Genomic DNA, 23,278 nt, shown 5'->3' with positions numbered 1-23,278 from the left:
AAGTCATTGATTTTACAAAATTCAATCATTCTATCTCCAGCTTCATTCCTGTCACCAAGCCCATGTTTTCCGACTACTGATTCTTCTTCACTGTTCCCAACTTTTGCATGCCAGTCACCCATTATTATCAATGCATCTTGATTGCATGTTCGATCTATCTCTGACTGTAAAAGTTGGTAGAAATATCTATTTCCTCTTCTTTGGCTCTGGTTGTTGGTGCATATATCTGAATGATAGTGGTATTCACTGGACTTCCTTGTAAGTGTATGGCTGTGATCACTTAAAAGTAGTAGTGATTTTTTTTATCCTCTTTTGACCCACTTGTAACCAAACTTACTCTCTAATTTGCTACTAGAAAATCATTATTCTAAAATCACCCTAAAGGAAGAAGGTGGTATATCAGTTGTTTGCTAAAACAATGAATAAACCCTTGAATAGTTTTCTTTAAAAGTGACAGTTTTTAGCATAAATGTTAGTGCTGCTGGTAAATCCTTCCAGTCTTGACAGTTGAGAGGCCACAATCTAATCACCCACACTCCTGCCTTCTTATCCTAAAATGAAGTTTGCCTGTCCTCCTTTCTTGCCATACCATACACAGAGCAAAATTGGTATGAAAGCACCTCTTCAACAAATGGTGCTGGCAAAACTGGACTACCACCTGCAGAAAGCTGAAACGGGATCCATATCTCACACCATACACAAAAAATGAACTCAAGGTGAATTAGAAATCTGGGAGTAAAGCCCAAAATCATAAAATTCATCAGAGATAAACTGGGATCAACCTTAGCCTCTGGTATAGAGAGACTGCCAAATATAGCCAGAAATGCACAATCTGGACAAGCTATAACTAATGAATGGGACCTTTAAAAAATCTCTGTGTGCATTTTCCACCAGAGTGAGAGGAAACCTACTAGGGAAAAAACATTTGGCAGTGTCAGTCAAATGTCTCATATCAAAAGCTTACAGACTCCTACAGGGCCTCCATAAGAAAAGGACTGTTCATACAATTACAAAATGGGCAAAAGACACAAAGACTTTTCAAAGAGCAAGATAATTCAGTGGCCAACAGACAAATGAAGAAATGCTCAAAATCGCTGGCAATAAGAGAAATGCAAATCAAAACCACAATGGGATACCATCTCACCCCAGTAGCATTGGTAAAGTTCAGCAGGACAGCAAGTAATAAATGTTGAAATCCTTGCCTCCAAGTAGCAGCCTGGTTCACCCTCTCCAGGACGAACCTGTTGTTCTCCTAGCAGGCCATGGTATATTTAATATTCTTCTCTAGCACCAAAGCTCAAAGGCATCAATTCTGCTTCTATCACTCCTAGTTATTGTCCAGCTTTCTGATGTATGGCAGATAATCACAAAGACCATGGCCTGAATCCGGCTCACCATAGTCTCCAGACATCGTTGCTCTTCAGTACATGGTTTAAAATTAAAAAAGGAGTGCATCAGGCTTGTATTCTCTCTTCATACCTAGTCAATCTGTATGCTAAGCAAATTATTTGAGAAGCTGGACTCTGTAAAGAGGAATGTGGAGAATTAGAGGGAAACTCATCAAAAACTTGTGTTACGCAGTTGACACAAACTTGCTGAAAGTGAGAAGAACTTGAAGCACTTGTTACAGAAGATCAAAGAATAGAGCCATCAATATGTATTGCATTTCAGTGTTAAGAAAACAAAGATTCTTACCACTGTACCCATAGGCAACATTATGATGGATAAAAGACTGAAACTGTCAACAACTTTATCTTACTTGGATCCACAATTAACACCCTTAGAACCAGCACTCAGGAAATCAAGAGACATAATGCACTAGGGAAGTCTGCAGTTAGGGACCTCTTCAAATTATTGAGGAGTAATGATGTCAGCTTAAGGACTGAGGTGGGTCTGATTTGGGCCATAGTCTTTCCAATCGCCTGGTATGCATCTGAAAGCTGGACAATGAATAAGGATGAAAAAAGATGAATTGATGCCTTCGAGCTGTGGTGTTGGAGAAGAACGCGGAGCATCCTATGGGTGGCCAAAAGAACTAATATGTCTTGGAGAGGGCACAGATGGAGTGCTCTTTGGAGGGAAAGATGATGAGGCCTCACATAACTTGGGCATGTTGCTAAGAGGGACTATTCCTTGGAGAGGCACATAATGCTTGGAAAGATAGATGGTCGGCAAAGAAGAGGAAGAGCCTTGACCAGGTAACTTGACACAGTGACTGCTGCAATGTGCTCTAATATGCTAGGAATTGTGAGGATGGCACAGGATAGGATCAGGTTCAGATCTGTTGTTCATAGGGTACCTGTGGGTCATACTTAACTTGATGGCAACTAACAATAACAACTCTAAAGTAAAGCATCCTTGCAGATTATTGTACATTGTTGATATTTTGTTGCCAAAACGTAATATCATTTCTGGCACATGTAATACAATTGATTGAGTGAACAACATTTCATCTAGTTTATATTTATCAGAAAAGCCTCAGCACTCAGAGAAAACATAATTGTATTATGGAGGCTGATTGAAAGAGCTAGCAGGCTTGCATTTATCAATTTAAAAATTCCATACTATCCTTTCCAATATTATTAGTTTTTACTGTGTTGTTTATAATAAACTTAGAGAGATTCTCATTTCACTGCTAAAATATCACACTAGAAAACGAACTGCATTTTCTTATTTGTCTCTTTCTCTAACTCATGGTCTACAAGATGCAGGTCCCATCCAAAAATGGCTGGAACTGTACATCAATGGTAAAGTGCCAAAAATTCAAGGTGGATTTTAAAGAGGTGGTGTTGTTGTTTGCCATTGAGTCACTTATGACTCATAGTGACCCTATGCACTATAGCCCTGAAACCTGCTCTACCTTGTGCCAACTTTACTGTCTCTGACACAGCTACCCTCATTACAACAGTTACTGAGTCAGGGATATCACAGCTGATGTCAGATGGATCCTAGCTTAAAGCAGAGAATACCAGAAGAATCTGTGTTTTATTAACTATGCAAAGGCCTTGACTGTGTGGATCAAAACAAACTATGGCTAATATTGAGAAGAATGGGCACCCTAGAACACTTAATTATTCTCATATGAAACCTATACCCAGACCCAGAAGTTGTTCTAGCAGAGAAAAGGAACATGGCGGTTTAAATTCAGGAATGGTGTGTGTCAGGGTTGCATCCTTTCCCCATACCTGTTCAATCTGTACACTTAAGTAAGTCATTCAAGAAGCTGGACTCTATGAAGAAGAGTGTGGCATTAGGATCAGAGGAAGATTCATCACAACCTGCATTATGCGGATGAAACAACCTTGCTTGCTAAAAGTGAGGAAGACTTGAAACACTATACTTGAAAACTATGGCCTTCAATAAGAATTACATTTCAACATCAAGAAGACAAGAATTCTCACCGCTGGGCTAACAGACAACACCAAGATAGAAAAGATTGAAACTATCAGTGATTTCATCTTGCTTGAATCCACAATCAATGCCTTTGGTACCATAAATCAGGAGATCAAAAGACATATTGCATTGGGAAAATCTGCTGTCAGGGACCTCTCCAAATTACTAAGGAGCAATGATTTAAGTTTGGAAAAATAGGGTGTGCCTGATTCAGGCCAAAGTCTTTTCACTCACTTGTTATACATCCGAGAGCTGGATAATGAGTAAGGATGAGAGAAGAAGTAATGCTTTTGAGTTGTGGTGCTGAAGGAGTACTGAATATCCCATGGACTGGCAAAAAGAACAAACAGATGTCTTGGAGAAAGTGCAGCCAGACTGCTCCTTGGAGAAGTAATGATGGGAAAGCTTCATATACATACATTGGGCATGTTTCTATAGAGGCTATGTTTTGGAAAAGGATATCATACTTGGAAAGGTAGAGGGTCAGTGAAAAAGAGGAAGACCCTCAGCAAGATGGATTGAAAGCAGTGGACTCAAATCTATTGAAGAGAGTGACGATGGCACTTTATAGAGGAGGTTTCAGGTCGATCGTTCATAGGGTCACTATTAATTGTTCTCAACTCAATGGCACCTAACACAACAACAAACTCATTCAGTAGCAATGCTTATGAAAGGTCAAAAAATTTGTTGCTGTAGTTAGGCTGGACTCATAGCTGACCCCCTAGTGAATTTTTCAGATGCTTATAAATTTCATGGGAGGAAATTGCTTATCTTTCTCCCTCAGAGCTGCTTGTGGATTTGAACCACAACTTCCTACCCAGAAGGAAGAGACGACAACTAACTTTCTATAATAACAATTTAACCATGCAAGTAGGTTAACTAGGTTACATCTCAGAAAATAACCTTCTTAAGATCTTGGGCATCTTCACCACACCCTCACTTCTTATTTGCTGGCTGCAAATTAAAGTTTTACCACTAGATTCCAGCTAGAAAATCAAGATGCCCCGGAGCAGTTGGATCTTCAAACTCTGGGGTTTTATCTACTTCTTTGGGTTACTATCCATAAATATGCTCAGAAGTTTCCAAGTCCCCTCACTTCTCATGTGTTGCCACCTACTACTCCTTCAGGTCTGATAATTGCTAAAACACCTCATAACTCAAGGAAAGTGCAATGCTTATGAACATTGTTTTATTATAGCAAAAAGGATACAAATGAAGCAATGCATAGCACAAGGTCCAGAGGATTTCCAACATGGAGGTCATGTCCCCAAAATGTCTTATCCTTTTGTGTGCACTGATCAATGTCTTTAGTCAACAGGGAAGCCCCTGACAATCTCATAAGCCCACATGCAGTAATAAATAGTGATTCATCATCTTCTCAGGCAAATGCACTTTTACTAGTTAGACTTCTTACAGAAGAACTAATCCATTAAGTACCAATATCTATTTTGTTCTTCTGGGGATAGATTGCAGTTCACAGGAAAGAAGTTGAAAAATTGGAAAGCATTATTCACGAGCTAGAAGAAGAAAATTTGGTGCTCATTGATCAACTGTTCAACTGTAGACTTGCAGATCTCAACGTATCCAGGTAAAAGTTATTGTTGTTAGATGCTCTCGAGTCAGAACCTACTCATACCTGACCCTCCAGTGGGTTTTCAGAGGCTGTAAACAGCACAGGAGGAAATTGTCCATCTCTCTCTACAGAGCTGCTGGGAGATCCAAACCACGTGCCTTTGAGTTGGTAGCCTGACTCTTTACCATTAACCTAGCAGGGTTCCTAATAATTAACATATTTAAAAATACTTTGTAAGCATTCATATCTATGAAAGTTTTAAAAAAATATTGTTTTGGTTTTCAATTTTTAAAGGAATATTTCCATTCATATATGTGAAAGTTCTTATTTTTTCTTAAAAAAATGTGTTTTGCTTCCCAATTTTAAAGAGAGTATTTTAACTGTTCCAGTCAGAGTGAATTTTCAAAAAGAAACCAATAAAACAGCATGGTAAAAATATAAGAAAGCACTGGTGGCCTAGTAACTAGGCAGTTTCACTACTAAAGCAAGGGCAAGCAGCTTGAATCCACCAGCTGCTCCATAGAACCAAGATGGGCAATCTCCTCCCATACGATTTACTGTCTTTGAAAACTTGCCAGTAGATAAGCTTTGAATTGGCAATTCAATGGCAACCAGTGAGTGAGTGAGGGAGGGAATGAAGCTTTGATCTGGTTTTGTTCGCAGTGCATTAAAGTGATAATGTTTGTTATTGTTGGAACCATAGCTCACTCTCCAGCGAGTTTTCAGAGGCAGTAAATCACATGGAAGGAGATTGCGCATCTTCCTCTGGAGAACAGATGGGATTTAAACTGTGTGAAAGTACAATTGTCAATCTTCAGGGAGATAGGCATGAAAAATTACCACGCAGTGGAGGATGTGTGGGTTACAAAGTTAACACAAAAGGAGAGCAATCCACTTTCCTGAAGGTGTTCTGAGCTTCTGGTTACCTTGTGCACTGCAGACTTAATCGTTTCCTTTGAATAATGCCAAGAGTATAATTACTTTCTAGGAAACAAAATTCAGAGTCTAGAAATTCAGGTACATAGTAAATTTAACAAAGTGAAAAAAGCAAGGAAGAAAAAAATTCCTATTCATGTAGCTTCTGTTGCTTTTGTGCTCGACTTGTGGATCTCAGGTACATAGTAAATTTAACAAAGTGAAAAAAGCAAGGAAGAAAAAAATTCCTATTCATGTAGCTTCTGTTGCTTTTGTGCTCGACTTGTGGATCTCAGCATATGCAGGTAAAAGTTGTTGTTGTTAGATGCCATTGAGTTGGAACTGACTCATAGCTGATCCTCCAGCAGGTTTTCAGAGGCTATAAATAGCACAGGAGGAGGCTTGTTGTGGGGGGGCAAAGTACTGTTTGAGATGCGATGCATTAAGGATTTAATTACAAACTCCCAAAAGTTTCCCAAATTATCTGTGCTAATTAACTGCCTCTGAAAACCTGCCAGAGGGTCAGCTATGTGTCAGTTCCAACGTGGCAGTGCACAAACAACAAAAGTTTCCCAAAGAGGGTGGGCACTTGTGATTTAGGGATTGTTTTCTTGTGTAGGTGAAGAGTATCAGGATAAAAGACTGTGAGAACAGGAAGATATTTCAATTATTTTATAAACTGAAGGTTAAGTAGAACAGCTGCTTTTCTTCAATTATGTGTTCTGAACAGAAAAGGTTGACATCTCTGTAGATATTATAAGAGGTCAGGTTGATTCCCGCCCCGCCCCCCACTTCCTTCCATTACTGGGCTCCTGTGTTTTCAGTCTCTTGAGATGATGCCCTCAGGGCTCCCTAGTGTGTGGGTGCCTCATTATCCTCCCAGAAGGAAATGCTTCTCTAAGATCAGGTCTCCAGGGCCACACTGCTGTTTCTCTCTAATCCTTGCCATCTGCCACTGTCTTCTTTGTGATTATGTCTAATCTCTGCCAGCTGTTCCTGGCTCTGTGGCTTTTAACTGCACTAACCTGCTATCTAGTTCCCTCTTTTCCTCTTCTCGGTATTGGCCAAGCCCTAGGAAAGGGCTACCCTCAGAAGGGACAGTGCCACATCTGTGCTTCAGTCCACTTAGTCTGGTAAATCTGATTTGGAGCTGAAATGGAAGTGATTTTTTTTTAAATAGTTATAACATAAAGGGATTCTTTCATCAGCCAGGGAGAACTTGGCAAGGACATAAAGGGAAGAGAAACATTTTCACTGTTTGCTATGGCATATACAGTTTAACTCTCTCCTCAGTCTTCCCCATAAAATAGTCAATAGTCATCACTGTTCATCAAAGCTTTAGGAGTTTGGGTTTTGTCGTGTTTTGTTTTGGGTTGTTTTCTTTCAGGAAAGAAAGAATAAAAATCTGCCCAAGAGGAAAAATAAACATTAGGATGGGATGTGTTTTTTAAGAGGCTTGTTAAGACTCCTTGGTATATACCCCATGGCACTCTAGATTTTTTCCTTCCTTATTCACAACATTTATCACACTTGTGTTTACTTGTTGAATGTTTGGGCGGTTTTAGCTACACTGTAAACCCATGACACAAATATTTAGAACATTTGAGAAAGATCTGCATAAAGAAATGAAGACATGTAAAAGCCCTTACTTCTTGGCCAGAAGGATAATCTGAATATATCAGAAGCTTTTAAAATAAGTTTCTATTTCCAAGCCAAAGAAATAGCATGTATGTTATGTATTTTACATCTACCTTTCTTGGGGAAGATTGGGGACTCTCATCCTGTGTGATTTACTGCCTCTGAAAATCCGCTGGATGGTCAGTTATAGGAAGGGTCCAACTCTATGGTACTCAACAACATTAACCTCTTTCTTGAGAATTCAGTTCCTTAATAATATCTAGTAGGATGATGAGAAGGAGAGCTGAACTGTCTCTAGTAAACACATAAAAGTAGTGGTTTGAGGACAGAGAATTAGCACAGTGTGAAAAGTGCAGTCGAGAAGCAGCACTTAATTCAGCCATGGAGGAGGGAGGGTAGGGTGGCCTGGAGGAAACCTCAAGGGTCGAATTTTTCACCTCTGGGTCTCCAACACTAGGAGACACTAGTGAAAATGTAGTATAATATTTGTTGACTGATAAATTGCTTTTCTTATTTGATCTTTTAGGCAACTATTTCTTACCCAAGCAGCTGGCCAGGAAGTGCCGCCAGAAGAAAAGGGTTTGAAATGTCAAGATATATTTGATGGTATTATTTCACTATTGTTAGTGTTAATTTTTTTCAAGTTATTGAACATCTATTTTGTCCAGGCACTTCACATCCAAGAGATATTCAAAGAATAAATACAGGCCAACTCCTTATTTCTCTTCTTGCAGAATCTGTCCTAACCTTTTTCTTCTTTTTTAATTTCCTTTTCAAAGTCAAATCAAAGCCACCACTTTCACAATGAATTAAATAAATAATTGTTGATGGAAAGAGATGGGGAGTTGTCTACATTGGTGTGGTTTGGATTCAAATTTTTCCAGCCCAAATTCTTTCAGAGATTTTCCTATGGTTACTGACAACTCAACTAACAGAAGGAAATAGAAATTGGAGTTTTAAAAATTGAGACACATTCACATTTTAATAAATTATCAAGTGTCTTTCAAATGAAGAATGTGACAAAGAATACTGAAAATGTACACATATTTAATTTCTTTGTATTTATCCCAGAACCATTGTCAAAATTACAAGAACGACAACACAAAGGCCCGAGAAGTCTGTTCTATGAAAGCAGTGCCTCAGTCTTCAACCAAGCGGATACCTTTAGCGAGGTCAACAGGCATGCAGAAGATGAAGATAGTTCATACATAGAGTTTGGAGCCTCTGACATGAAATACTTACTGTATGAGGATGAGCAGGATTTCAAGGTAAAGTTTATGTGAACACAACTTTGATCTCTAAGAACAAACAGTTCTATTACTTGAGAATATTAACCTACAATTTTAAATATGGAAATTGAAAAGTTCTGTCATTTGTAAAACTGGACAACTATTCGCATCTCTCATTGTATTCTATTTTCAGTTCTACCAATTGTTAGTTTGTTCCATTTATTTATTTATAGAATGACTCTCATATTGGCTTATATAAAAGGAAGAGATGCAATGTGGGGGAAGCTGAGTCTGAATTCTACTTGTTTCATAAAGGGGCATTGTCCCCATTAATACTATTCCCTCCACCCTTCATGTCACTCTCCAAGGAACAGCCCCTCATAGCAACATGCCCAAAGTATATGAGGTGAAACCTCAGCATCTTAACCTTCAAAGAGCACTCTGGCTACACCCTAAAACATTTGTTGTTTTGGCCTTCCATGGGATGTTCAGTGCTCTTCTCCAACACTGCAGCTCAAAGGGATCAATTCTTCCTTGACTCTGGGATTAAACAGGAAGGTCTAGTGCCCTAGTTCATAGGGAGTTACACTAAAAATCTAGAAGCCACATCTCTCTAGTGGTTTGGATATGAATATAAATTTTGACATAAATTATACATCTAGTTTTACTGTTGATATCTCAGACTTGACAGTGACTTTGATAATATATGATTAAGTTTGTACAGTTGCCCAAATTTCTGTGAAAAGCACAGATAAATTATTGATCTATAAACAGTTGATCAGTATTAAAATATTTGCTGTGAAATGGCTCTAGTGGATTGTGGGAAGCCACATTTCATACCAAATATTATATGATAAACCATATGCTTACTCAGGAATTGAAGGAATCACAAAATTGTAAGTTGGAATTTCTCTTGTGACAGATCATAGGAAATGAGCTGTTTCCTGCAGACAAGAAACAGCTAGGGCCCCCCTGCAGAACGAGTGTTAATACATGCGAAATTCTTCCTTCCTGAGCTAAGCATCAGGTTAACAATAGAGAAAAATTCGGCTTCATTTACAAGAGATTTCTCTTTATGATTTGTTTCCTTGATGAGGTGTGGCTTGTGGTGCTTCAGCTGATTGGAACTGCTGGGGCCTATTTTTATGCTCTCTATTTTATCTCATTCTTGGTGTTTTGTCTTGTTGTTGTTGTTTGATGCCGTCGAATCTTAGACGACTCATAGCGACCCTAGAATGAACAGCCTGAGCAGCGTTCATACATAGAGTTTCTGGAGGCAAGCCATTTCGGAAGTGGATGCCGCTCCTGCTTCCAGGCTTAATTTAGTCGGGAAGCTCCAGCCAACACTTGTCCATTTGTCTCATCACTAATTATTAATATAGTTTACCCTTGGTCTGCAACAGTGGATCTTTCTCTTTACTCCCAAATAAGATGGAACACTCAGCTGTGGTTATATTCTGAGCAGGAGAGGGCCACATATGTATGTATACAGCCAATAGCCAATACTTTCTTTCACCAATAAAAGACCTTGCAGAAAATGTATCTCCGTGTGTTAGCCAGCCTTCTTCTCTCCATTCCCTTGCCAATCTCCTCAGTCTCTTGCCATCTTCTCTTTAGGGGAGCTCATCCATCAGGCCCTTCTAGGAATGTAGGTTTTCCGAGTTGTTTTTTAGTTACAGTGATTCTCATATTTCATGTGTTATACAATCATATAATCTACTATGCCAAAGATAAAAAGATGAGGAAAAATGGGGTTGCTTTCATAGTATAAAAAGGTCGTTTCTAGATCCATCCTGAAATACAATGTTGTGAGTGACAGGATAAAATCCTTACACATATAAGGAAGACTTGTGAATACCACTATCATTAAACCAAACATGACAATTAGGAGGAGAGTGAAATCCGACAGTTAGAGCCAAACATAATAAAGAAAATCTAAGCTATTAAGGCTGGGGACTTGCTAAACAACCTCTTCTTTTCTGTGTCTGTTTGTCATAGGATTATGTAAAATTGGGCCCGCTGGAAGTGAAGCTCATGTCTGTGCAGGGCCAGAAAATGCCTATTCATGCACGAGACAGGGACGTTCCAGACATGTTCTCTGAAGAGGACAATCCACAAAGTCTCATCCCATGTAAGATGGTGAAGTCTTTTCTTTGAAAGCTTTGAGAATAAAAACAACTTTTCCTTGTCTATGATCTTTGGGAATTAAAGCATGGAATTTATCCATTTTATTTACACTGTGATCTATTTTTAAACTGGCTACCAGAACAACTCCTGGGTACATGTCTTTGCTTTGCTTTGAGTGCAGTTAAAATAAAAGTTCTAAGTATTCAGGTTTTCACTTAGTGAAATGAGTAATAAGAATGAAAATGCACCTTATACTGAAGTGTTCATGAGCCTGGCAGTGATCTGGCATGGATTAATCTGATTCTGATGTCAAGGACTACAGCCTTAAATATGGATTGAAGATCAACATCAAGAAAACAAAGATTCCCACTACTGGGTTAATTGGCAGCATCATAATAGATGGTGAAGAGATTGAGATTTTTAGCAGCTCCACAATCAACACTCTTGGTACCAGCAGCCAGGAAATTAAAAGACAAGTTGAACTGGGAAAGTCTGCTGTCAGGAACCACTCCATAGTAGTGAAGAGAAGTGATGTCAGTCTGGAGATTAAGGTGTGCCTGATCCAGGCCACAGTCTTTGCAATTACTTGCTATGCATTAGAGAGCTGGACAATGACTAAGGATGATAGATGAAGAGTTGATACCTTTGAGCTGTGGTGCTGGAGAAGAGTACTGAATATCCCATGGACTGCTAGGAGAACAAACACATTCATCCTAAAGAAGGTGAGACCAGGCTGCTCCTTGGAGGGAAGGATTCTGAAGATTCGTCTGATATACTTTGGACATGTTGCAAGGTGGGACCAGTCCTTGGAGAGGGATGTCATGCTTGGGAGGGTGGTGGGACAACATAGGAGAGGAAAACCTATGATGTGGATTGATTCAGTGACTAGGGTAATAGGCATAGGTATGCCAGAGACCAATAAGATTGGCATGCAGGGTTTAGGGCTGTTGTACACAGGGTCGATAAGAATCTCAGGCCACTCAATGGCACATGACAAAAATAATGTTAAATAGTTCAATTAGAAATTTTTATGCAAAATGTTGAGGTGTGCATAGCATTGACAATACCTCTTTCTCTTTGGAATTGCTGAATGAGAGATGGCCTGTCCACAATTCAAGCCTGCATTAGGCTGCTAAATGAAAGGTTGATAATTTGGATCTGTTTATAGTACAGCAGAAGAAAGGCCTAGTAAATCCACTTCCATGAGATTATGGCCAGTGACAGCCATCTGGAGCAAATTCTACTCAGACACATATACCCATCATGAGTTACAATTAACTCAAAGACAACAAAATTTTTTTTTTAATTTTACTGCTATTAATAATAAATATGTTTATAATTAGAAAATAATTTGAAGATACTGTATTTTTTTGCAAAATAATATTCCTATTTCTACTAACCTGTTTAAAAAATAACCAGTTAGAGCTGTACTTTATTTCAAATAGAAAAAAAAACCAACCCAACTTACCAACCTTCCCCTGGGACAAATCAAAGAACTTGCAATGACCAAAAACCCAGACTGTGTGACAGCTCCCTGATTTCAGGAGGTCAGCATAAATTGATGTGGATTTTGTTTCACAGCTGGACAGTTCAGCCCAAGTGATTATTGTAACAAGCCAGGTATAATATGATGGGATTCCTGCACAATTTGTTAATTCACAATGTGAATTGGAAAAAAATACAAAATAACTAAAAGTCTTACTAGTTGCCAAGAAGATGTCAGAGTTGTGAAGCATCAGTTGGAAAGGCTGAGAGGAAGAACATGCTAGCCTTCTGTTACCACAACTTCTTGTGTTCAGGAATTACAGGACAGCATTATCTCCAAATATGCAGGGCTTTTATAAACAACTCAAACTGTAAACAGTTTATGGTGGTAGTTTTAGAAGATGACTATGTTGCAAAGCAGATCTCAGTGAGGTTTTGTTTCTGGATATCACCAAGTAGATTATTGCCTTCTCTAGAGAAAGAATTAAACCAAATCTTGGGCAGAAAGTCACCTGCCAAATCACTAGTCACCTCACTTGCCTAACACCCTACAGCTGTGGTGTGTTGGGCTTTTTATGTTGTTTTTGTTGTGATAAACTAAGTCCAAACTGACTCATAACCGGCTGACTTCCAGAGGCTGTAAACCAGGGAGGATGAGATTGCTCAACTTTTCCCCCCATAAGCAACTGGTGAATTTGAACCACTTGCCTTTGGGTTGACATCACAGCTCCTTAAATATCAGGCTATCAGAGATCCCTTGGGCTCTCATATGAAGCAAAATTTTGAAGTGGGATAGGCAGTCAACTAGGTAGTGGTGGTTATGTGCCATCTAGTCGACTATGACTCATTATGATCCTATGAACAACAGCTCTGAACCCTGCACTAACCTGAGCCATCCTCACGATCTCTAACACACCTGCCCCCATTGCCACAGTCAGTGTCAATCCATCTCATCCAGAGTCTTCCTCTCCTGTCCTGATGCTCTTCCCTTCAAAGCATGATGTCCTTGTTCAAGGACTAGTCCCTCCTGCTAACATGCCCAAAGGACATCGACTACTCATAGGCAAATTCAAACTGAAGTGAAAGAAAATGAAATCCACAAGAATCAAAGTTTGTCCTTAAGTCTATCCCACCTGAATGAAAAAACCATCTCTGGAACAGGTTTGAGGTCTTGAACACTAATGAACAAAGGCTATCAAGCATATTATCCATGAAGAATACAAAAGATCATTACAAAGACAGAGGAGGGAAAAAAGACTAAGAGACTCTGAATATTGATTGCACTATAGCACAGAGAAGCCAAAGCAAAGGGAAGAAATGGAGAAGTTGAGAGGAAAAAAGATTTCAAAGGGCAGTTCCGAAAGACAAAGCAAAGTATTGTAATGAAATGAAATGTGCAAAGAGCTGGAGTTTGAAAATCAAAAGGGATGACCTTTAAATAAACCAGTATAAGTTAAAAAAAGGGGGGTATTAATTCATTTGGCATTTCTAAAGCTGAAAGTACTGAAGAACATATTTAAGACTCAAGTTGCAATACTTAAGGTTGCTATGGGCAGAATATTGAATGATCCAGGAAACATCAAAAGAGGATGAGAGACATAACACAGAATTATTGTATCATAAAGAATTGGCTGACACAGAAGGGTTTCGTGAAACAACTTATGTTCAAGAGGCAACAGTGATGAAGGAGGAATTTCAAGCTGCTCTGAAGGAGCTGGCAAAAAAGCAAGGCCAAGAAATTGATGAAATACCGATTGACATACTTCAACAAACAGATGCAGCCCTGGAAGTATTTACCAGCAGTGCTAAGAAATATGGAAGACAACCACCTGGCCAACTGGCTGGAAGAGATCCATATTTATCCCCATTAAAAAAAAAAGTTACCCAGTAGAGTGTGGAAATTACTGAATGATATCATTAATATCACACACAAGCAAAATCCTGCTGAAGATCATCCAAAAAAGACTGGAACAGTACATCGACAAAGAACTATCAGAAATACAAGCCAGCTTTACAAGAGGCAAAGCAATAAGGACATTATTGCCAATGTCAAATGGATCTTGGCTAGAAGCAGAGAGTTCTAGAAGAAGGTCTGTGTTTTATTAACTTTCCAAAGGCATTTGACTGTGTGAATCACAACAAATTGAGAATCTTGAGAAGCATGGGAATCCCAAAACACTAGATTGTGCTCAGGTGAAACCTGTACTTGGGCCAGAAGGCAGTTGTCAGAACATGGAAATACTGAGAAAAGGAGCATGACAGGGATGTGTCCTATCTCTATACCTTTTCAATTGATATGAAGAACAGATCATTTGGGAGGCTGGACTTTTAAGAGGAGGAATAGGGCATCAGGATTGGAGGAAGCATTGCTGCAGAGGGTCAAGGACTGTAGTCTTCAATATGGATTAAAGCTCAGTATCAGGAAAACAAAGATTCTCATCACTGGGCCAACTGGCAGCACCATGATGGAGAAGAGATTGAGATTTAAGCTTGCTTGGTTCCACAATCGACACTTTTGGTACCAGTAGTCAGAAAATCAAAAGACAAATTGCATTAGGAAAATCTGCTGCCGGGGACTTCTCCAGAGGAAAGAAAAACTATATCAGTCTAGAGACTAAGGTGCACCTGATACAGGCCATGGTCCTCGCAATTACTTGCTGTGCATGAGAGAGCTGGATAATGAATGACTAAGGACGATACATGAGGGATCAATGCCTTTGAATTGTGGTGCTGGAGAAAAGTATTGAACACACCATGGACTGCCAAGAGAACTAACAGATCTGTCCTCGATAGAGTGAAATCAATCTGCTCCTTGGAGGCAAGAATTTTGAGGCTGTCTTAACATACTTTGAGCATACTTCCAGGAGGGACCAGTCCTTGGAGAAGGACTTCATACTTTAAAGGGTGGAGGGACAGCACTAGAGAGGAAAACTTCAGATAAAATAGATTGACACAATAACTGAGGGTGGGTGTGTCAGACACGGTGAGATTGGCTCAGGATAGAGCAGGAGTGAGAGCTATTATGTCATTATGAGATGTAGTTGACTTGATGGCACATAACAACAACAAATACATATATGTGTATTACCTATAATGGTCTTTACTTGGTTCCAGCAGTTAGGGATTCAACAGATGTGTAGCACTAGGAAAGTCTGCAGTCAAGGATCTCTCCAAAATGCTGATTGTGCTTATGTGAAACCATACTTTGACCAGGTAGCAATCCTCAGAACAGAGCAGAGAAATAATGCATGGCTCAAAATCAAGAAAGGAGTACAGCAGGGATGCATACTATCTCCATACATTTTCAATGTATATGCAGAACAGATCATTCAGGAAGCAGGACTTTATGAGGAGGAATGTGGCATCAGGATTGGAGGAAGATTCATCAACAACCTGCCTTATACACATGACATAACCCTGTTTGCGGAAACTGAAGAAGACCTGAAGCTCTTGCTGCAGCAGTTCAAGGACTGTAGTGGACTGAAGCTCAAAACCCAGAAGACAAAGATTCTCACCACTGGGCCAATTGGCAGCATCATGACAGATGGAAAAGAGATTGTGGTTGTTAACAATTACAGCTTGCTTGGCTCCACAATCAACACTCTAAACACCAGCAGTCAGGAAATCAAAAGACTAATTGCACTGAGAAAAATCTGCTCTCAGTAATCTCCAGAGTACTGAAAAGCAATGATGTCAGTATAGAGACTAAGGTGTGCCTGATCCAGGCCATGGTCTTTGCAATTACTTGCTATGCATCAGAGCTGGACAATCAATGATAAGGATGACAGAAGAATAATCAATGCCTTTGAATTGTGGTGCTGGTTCTCCACAATCTTGAACATACACCATGGACTGCCAAGAAAACAAACAGGTCTGTCTTGGAGAGAGTGAAACCAAGTTTCTTCTTGGAGGCTAGGATTTTGAGGCTCAGTCTCACATGCTTTGGGCATGTGGCCAGGAGAGCCCAGTCCTTGGAGAAGGATATCATGCTCAGAAAGATGGAGGGACAGCACAGGAGAGGACAACCCCTAATGAGATGGATTGATACAGTATCTAGGGCAATGGGGGTTGGTGTGTTGGAATTAGTGAGACTGGCTCAGAGCAAGGTTCAGAGCTGCTGTCACTATGGGTTGCAGGCGACTAAACGGGCACATAACAGTGACAATAACAACAGTATGGCAGAGATGATAAGGCTGGCACAGGATAAGGCAGGGTTCATATCTGATATTCATAGTCACGGTGATTTGTACTCAACTCAATGGCACCTAATAACAACAGTGTGTTACTGAGTGCTAGAGGCTTAGTGATAGGGAGTTGCACTGCCAACCCAAAGGCACATGGTTCAAATCCACCATGTGCTTCATGAGAGAAAGAGAAATAGTATTTTCCTGTGAAATGAAAACCCACTGAACGGTCAGTTCTGACTTGAAAGCAAACAACAATGCATTTTTAGGGAAGACCCTCAGCAAAATAGACTGATGTCACTTTTTGACTGTAACAATGGGCTTGTGCATGACAAAAATTGTGAGGATGGTACAGGTCATAGCAAGGTTCAGGTCAAGGTTTTTCACAGCATCAATATGAGTCGCAGTCTGCTGGATGTCATTTAACAACAGCAATGCATTATGTATGCATATGGGGTCCCTAGGTAGTACAAAAGGTTAATGCAAGGGCCCGTAGGTCCACCCAGAGGCACATGAGAAAGAAAAGCCAGGCAAACTACTAAAAAATCAGTCATTGGAAATCCTCTAGATATGTGGGTATTATAATCAATGTCTCGGATCAAAATGTGTATGCAGTATTGAATAAAAAGTTTTCTTTGTAAGCATTCACCTTAATAAAAATAAAAGCATTAAAAGAAAAAAGATTCCTCTTTCAGAAAAAGAAGAAATGGTGGACAGAAAAAAAAAAGGGGAATAAAATCAGTGGAGTCCAGTTCTACTCTGATGCAAATGAGGCCACCAGGAGTTGGACTCATCGATGCTGACTGGCTTTTATGTTGTTTGTATTTCTCACTTTATGTAACACCTTACATAACAGATTTGATAAAAGATATTAAAATGAAAATGATTTTAGGAGGATTTTATGCAAGCTTTGGTTCTGCAAATAAGCATGTGAGTTTTGCATGTTGTTATTCAAGATTATTTGGGGTAAGGATCAAATGTTGATAGTTTTAAGCCTCATGCTAGGAAATTGCTTGTTTTGGACCAGAAATGAGATAGGTTTTGATTGTTGCTATTGTTAGTTGCCATGGTATCAACCCTACCTCACAGTGACCCCATGGATGCAGAGCAGAACTGTGCCTGGCATTTTCAAGGTGATGACCTTTCCAAAGCAGATAACCAGGTCTGTTTTCTGAGGGCCTCTAGATAGCCTTGAGCCATGTACCTTCAGACTGGTATTGATGTATTTAAATATTTGCACCGAGGTAGTGACTGGGTAGATGTAACTCATCAAAAACTTTTTCTTTTTTCCCCCGATACTTAATATTTTTAAATTGAGATTTTAATGAGAGTTTACAGAAAACTTGGATTTTCATTCATTCATTGTTGCACATTTTCCTCTCCCCCCCGCCGCCGTTTGCTTTTCTCTTGTCACGTGCTGTCGAGTCACCTGAGACTTATAGCTACCCTATGTACAACAGCCCTAAAACCTGCTCTACCCTGTGCCAATCTCATTATCTCCAACACACCTACCCCCATTATTTGTCATTGAATCAGTCCATCTCATAGAGGGTCTTCCCCTCCTGCACTGTCCCTCCACCTTTCCAAGCATGAAGTCCCTCTCCAAGGACTGTCCCTCTTTACAACATGTCCAAAGTATGTTAGACAAAGCCTCAGAATCCTTGCCTCCAAGGTGCAGCCTGTTTTAACCCTCTCTAGGATGAACCTGTTCATTTTCTTAGCAGTCCATGGTGTATTTAATAGTCTTCTCCAACACCACAGCTCAAAGGCATCAATTCTCCGTCTATCCTTCCTAGTCATTGTCCAGGTCTCTGATGCATAGCAAGTGATTGCAAAGACCATGGCCTGTAACAGGTGTACCTTAGTTTCCAGAGTGACATCATTGCTCTACAGTACTTTGTAGAGGTCTCTAACAGCACACTTTTCCTACACAATACGTCTCAATTTCCTGGCTGCTGGTGCCAAGAATGTTGACTATGGAGCCAAGCAAACTAATGCTGTGAATAATCTCAATCTCATCACCATCTATCATGATGCTACCAGATGGCCCAGTGGTGAGAATCTTTGTTTTCTTGATATTGAGCCTAAATCCATATTGAAGGCTGCAGTCCTTAGTGGGGAAAAATTTCTTTCATTGTACAATTACCCCCCCCCCCAGTACACTGTACTATGTAGCTTATTCTGGACTGTTATCATGCAAAGAATACCTAATCATGTATTGCTTTTAAGCAGTTATTTTTGAGTAGGAACTGACTCAAAACTGACCCTCCAGCAGATTTTCTGCGGGCTATACATGACAAAGGAGGAGATTATCTCTTTCTCCCTTGGAGTTTCTAGAAGATTCAAACTGCGATTCAAAAGTGATGGCCTTTGGGTTAGCATTGCAACTCCCTTCCTCTGCTACCAGAGCTCCCTAAGAAAGCTGTAAAGTCACTTTTCTTGGTTCTTTAGTCTTCTTCACTGCCCAGTTAGCTCATACATATGAAGGACTGAAAAGATGTCAGAAAAATTGATGCTTTTTGAACTGTGAGGTTGGTGACGAACATTATATATATATTGCGGACTGCCAAAAGAATGAATCAGTCTGGTAAGAAGTGCAGCGAGAATAGTCCTTTGAAGCCAAGGATGGAGACACTTTGTGTCACATACTTTGGGCATGTTATCAGGACCTTTTCTCAGTGTCTAAAGCAAGACATCGTGACTGGTAAAGGGCCAGAGAAAAAGAGGAAGACTCTCCACAAGATGGCGTGATGTAATGGTTGCTACTACGGGTTGAAGCCGGGCAGAGCGTGAGGATGGTGCAGGCTGGGGAGGGTTCCATTCTATTGCACCCAGCATGTATGGAGCCAACGTGAGGGCACCAGACACCAAGGGCGTCATGTGTGGAAAATCCCACTCTGAGGAGTAAACTTGGGCCAACTTTTAACTTCCTTAAAACCTGGTTTTCTTGTCCATAATACCTGAGCCAAATTTCCACATTGTAGAATTATTTTAAAGATGATAAACAGTGCAGTTAACCTGTATGCCATGAATATGTGATATATGGCAGTGAGACTCATTATTAATACTTAACAGTAATATTTAAAAATCACGAAATAAGACCAAAAATGTCCGTCTGCCTTCATACAGCATTCACTGAGCGAGGTACACAGAGCAGTGTCTATCCAATGGGTCATGTGATTGTGAGGAATAAATCAGTCCCAGAGGACAGCTGGGCTTTTGTCCACAGGCTGGCTCCATCCTGCCTGAGCTCAATGGGGAATGGTGTGTGTCGACAGTGGGCCTCCAAATAGACTCCAAGACACCACACCTGAATCTGCTGCAGTGAGGGTTAGAGGGACCAGCAAGAAACCAGCTTAAAAACTCTGTGTGTGGCGGGAGGTGGGGGTGGTGGAGGGTTAGCAGAGACATACAGCAGTGGTAACATTCTTTTGTTTCCTTTTGAGTCTTTTAGTTAGACACTAGAGCGATTCAGAGACCAGGGCATTTTTGTGGTAATAAAGGGCTGTTTGTTAAAGGCCTCCTTGATCCTTGCTTGTTTTACTAGACCTCAACACAACAGTTCTCTGTATTTTTCTTGGAATACAAGTAGCTTTTGCACTAGATGCAAAGAAATGTGTCCTCAAGCAAGCAAGGCTTTCTAAATATTAGTGAATTAACTCGATTAAGTATTTCCATTTCCTCTTCCGGTAACTGTGTGAGGCTCAGGTTCCCAGAAATGCTGTTTTGAGCATGACTCTTTAGGCTGGTTATGTTTTAGGCCATTTTGTTCTTATGATCTGAGCAAATGATAAATATGTTCCAGATACTTTTAAAGAGTCTTCAGATAGGAATGTTTTCAAGTTTCCAGCACAATGAATGTAATTTAAAGTGACTACAGATTCAGATATGTACAGATATTTTTTCTAACAAATTTAATAGAGGTAAAATGAATACATTTAAAGTACACAATTTTTTTTTATATTCACAGATCTGTGTAACCATCACCACAATCTAATTTCAGAACATCATCCATTAAGAAATCTGAATTGTTAACAATCAGCCCCTCTTCTCCACCCCTGCTTCTCTGTTTCCAGCAACCAAGTACTTTGTCTTGAGATTTGCCAATTCTTTACACATCACAGAAGTAGAATCACATAAAAGGAAGGCTTTAGTCTGTGGCTTCTTTCACTTACCCTGTTGTCAAGGTTCATCTTCCTGGAGCACATATCAATCAGTCCATTCCTTTACATGCTTATTTTGGTTCTGATATCTTCCTAAATTTTTTAAGTTTTGTCAGCATTTTTAAAAATATAAATAAAATTTTTATAGTGCTAAGTTCATCTACATTGTTTTCACACTGGATCTCTGCCATTTCTCTTACCCACCCTTCCCTCCAACCATCATCTTGTGATTAACCACCTCCTTCCCCCCAAACCCCCCCTACCTGTTCTCCCCCAACTCATACATGTTCTGCAATAATGGTCTTATATAGTATTTGTCCTTATGGGACTGAGTTCACTTAGCATAATGCTCTCCAGTCCCTCCCAAGTTAAGGACTGATTTACAAAATCATTGCTCCTGTGTGCTGTGTAGTATTCCATAGTGAATGTACCATAATTTCTCAATCTATTCGTTTGTGGTTGGACATTTGGGCTGTTTCTCTGCTCTTGCGATGGTGTAAGCATTTTCTTATCCAAGTCCACTAGTGATGGACTCACTGACCTTTTGCCTTCTTCTTTTTGAATAATCTCTATACTATTTAAAAAACACCACCACACAACCAACTCACCCTCAAAACATTTCTCTCCTGAGGGGAGTAGAAATTGTGTTGGCGTCCCCAGTGTATGAATATTCTAAATAAGAGTTGTTATATACCACCAAAATTGTACAGAATTTTCCCATTTTTCTCCCACAGAGGAGTTGGTAGATTCAAACTGTATTCCTTTGGGTTGGCTCCTTAACGCACTGCCACCAGAGCTTCCTACTAAGGAGTGCTGTTGTGAGGTGCCATCAAGCTGTGTATGACTCATAGCAACCCTGTGAACAACAGATTTGAACCCTGTCCTATCCTGTACCATCCTCATCATATTTGACACACTTGAGCCCACTGCTAGAGTTAGGTCTTCCTCTCTGTTGTGGACCCTCCACCTTTCCAAGCATGATGAGCGTTTTCAAGGAACCGAGCCTCCTAACAACATGCTCACAGTATGAGACGAAACTTTGCCACCCTTCACTCGAAGCAGCTCTCTAGATGTATTTGTTTGTTCATCTGGAAGCCCATGGATATTTAATACTCATTGTCAACACCACAGCTCACAGGCATCAATTCTTCTGTTATCCTTATTCACTCACCAGCTCTCAGCTGAACAGCAAGTGATAGAAAAGATCATGGCCTGAATCAGCACACCTTAGTCTTCAAACTGACATTTATCTCCAGTATTTGGAGAGGTCCTTGACAGTAGACTTTCTCAATGTAATATGTCTTTTGGTTTCTTGACTGTTGGTGCCAAGAGTTGGTGATGGATCCAAGTAAGACGAAAAGCATTTTGTTGATTTTTTGTTTTGTGGGGGTTCATTTTGCCTTAAAGTCTTCAGATATCAAATCAGGAGGGATGGCATACCCTAGCCACTGGAGTTTTGACTCAAACTCATTGCTGTGGACTTGTAACCTACTCAGAACTGACTGACCCGCCAGTGGGATTTCAGAAGCTGTAAATCACATAAAATACTGACCATCTTTCTCAGAACAGTTAGTAAATTGAGCCTGCCTTTGGGTTGGCAACCCTACTACCTGCCACAGAGCCACCAGAGCTCTGAGGTTCTAGTACAGTGGTATAATTAACTCCAGATCTTTGATGTCCTTAGTTAACACTTTTTGCATCATTTTCTTCTGGGCACTTAGTATGTGTCTTCTGTATATGTTCTGCTATTTATTGTGACCTATGTGGGATAAAGCTGGAACTAAATATTGGTGAGAAGGTACATTTTCAATCTGTCTTTTAACATTTACTGAGCTCTAGCAGTTTGGACTTACTTTTAACATTCCAAGTTTTTATCACTTTTTATATTTTACTGCGTTTTGAATGGAAATAATTTAAAACAAATTCATTTTTTAGAGTCTCAGATCTCAGCTCACAGCAAGTGAACATGGTAGGTTTTGAAGTCATTGATCAAGAAACAATTCAAAAAATTTAACAATTAAACTATGTGGTTTGGCAGCAGATGCTAGTTTTGCTTTAAATGGCCTAGTGATGAGGAGTTGTGCTGCCAACCTTAACGCACGCAGTTTGAGTCCACCTGCTGCTCTGCAGGACAAAGACAGGCACTCTCCTGGTCACAGCCTTCAAAAACCTGCTGGAGGGTCAGCGATGAGTCGGTTCTGACTTAACAGCACACAACTCCCACAATAGAACTGCAGTTTCTTTACTTGAAAACATGGCCAAAGATTACTTCCCAGGCTCCCTTGCAGCCATAAAATAAAATTTTAGCTAAGGGAATTGGAAAGTTGTACGCATTTCTTTCCCTCCTTTCTTCTATCCAGTCCGTCCGGCTGGCTCGTCACACAGGATTGGGTGGATGAGACTATTGTACACACATGATAATATGGGACAAAACTGATGTGCCTAGACTTTTAAACCAGGGGGGAAATGAACTTCTATGTTGTTTGGGCCATTTCCAGTTTGAGTTTTCTGTTATGCATATCCAAACCTAACTTTAATAGAGATTAAAAGAAACAATAGATCTTGTAAGAA

General features: G+C 39.9%; 1 protein-coding gene across 1 annotated transcript in view; it reads left to right on the top strand.

Annotated features, from left to right (window-relative positions):
* CCDC83 (coiled-coil domain containing 83) overlaps positions 1–10,905 on the top strand; it is a 60,053-nt gene extending 49,148 nt beyond the window's left edge. Inside the window, exons 7-10 of the mRNA XM_006895265.1 lie at positions 4,860–4,981; positions 8,046–8,125; positions 8,591–8,787; positions 10,747–10,905. Of these exons, the coding sequence (XP_006895327.1) occupies positions 4,860–4,981; positions 8,046–8,125; positions 8,591–8,787; positions 10,747–10,905 (558 nt within the window). The remainder of the gene's footprint in view (positions 1–4,859; positions 4,982–8,045; positions 8,126–8,590; positions 8,788–10,746) is intronic.
* The last annotated feature ends 12,373 nt before the right edge of the window (positions 10,906–23,278 follow it).

This window comes from Elephantulus edwardii, unplaced genomic scaffold (genome assembly GCF_000299155.1).
Source record: "Elephantulus edwardii isolate Elephantulus edwardi_28Jun2011 unplaced genomic scaffold, EleEdw1.0 scaffold00163, whole genome shotgun sequence".
Taxonomy (NCBI): Eukaryota; Metazoa; Chordata; class Mammalia; order Macroscelidea; family Macroscelididae; genus Elephantulus; species Elephantulus edwardii.
The sequence above is the reverse complement of the archived record's forward strand: the minus strand, read 5'-3'. Positions and strand labels throughout refer to the sequence as shown.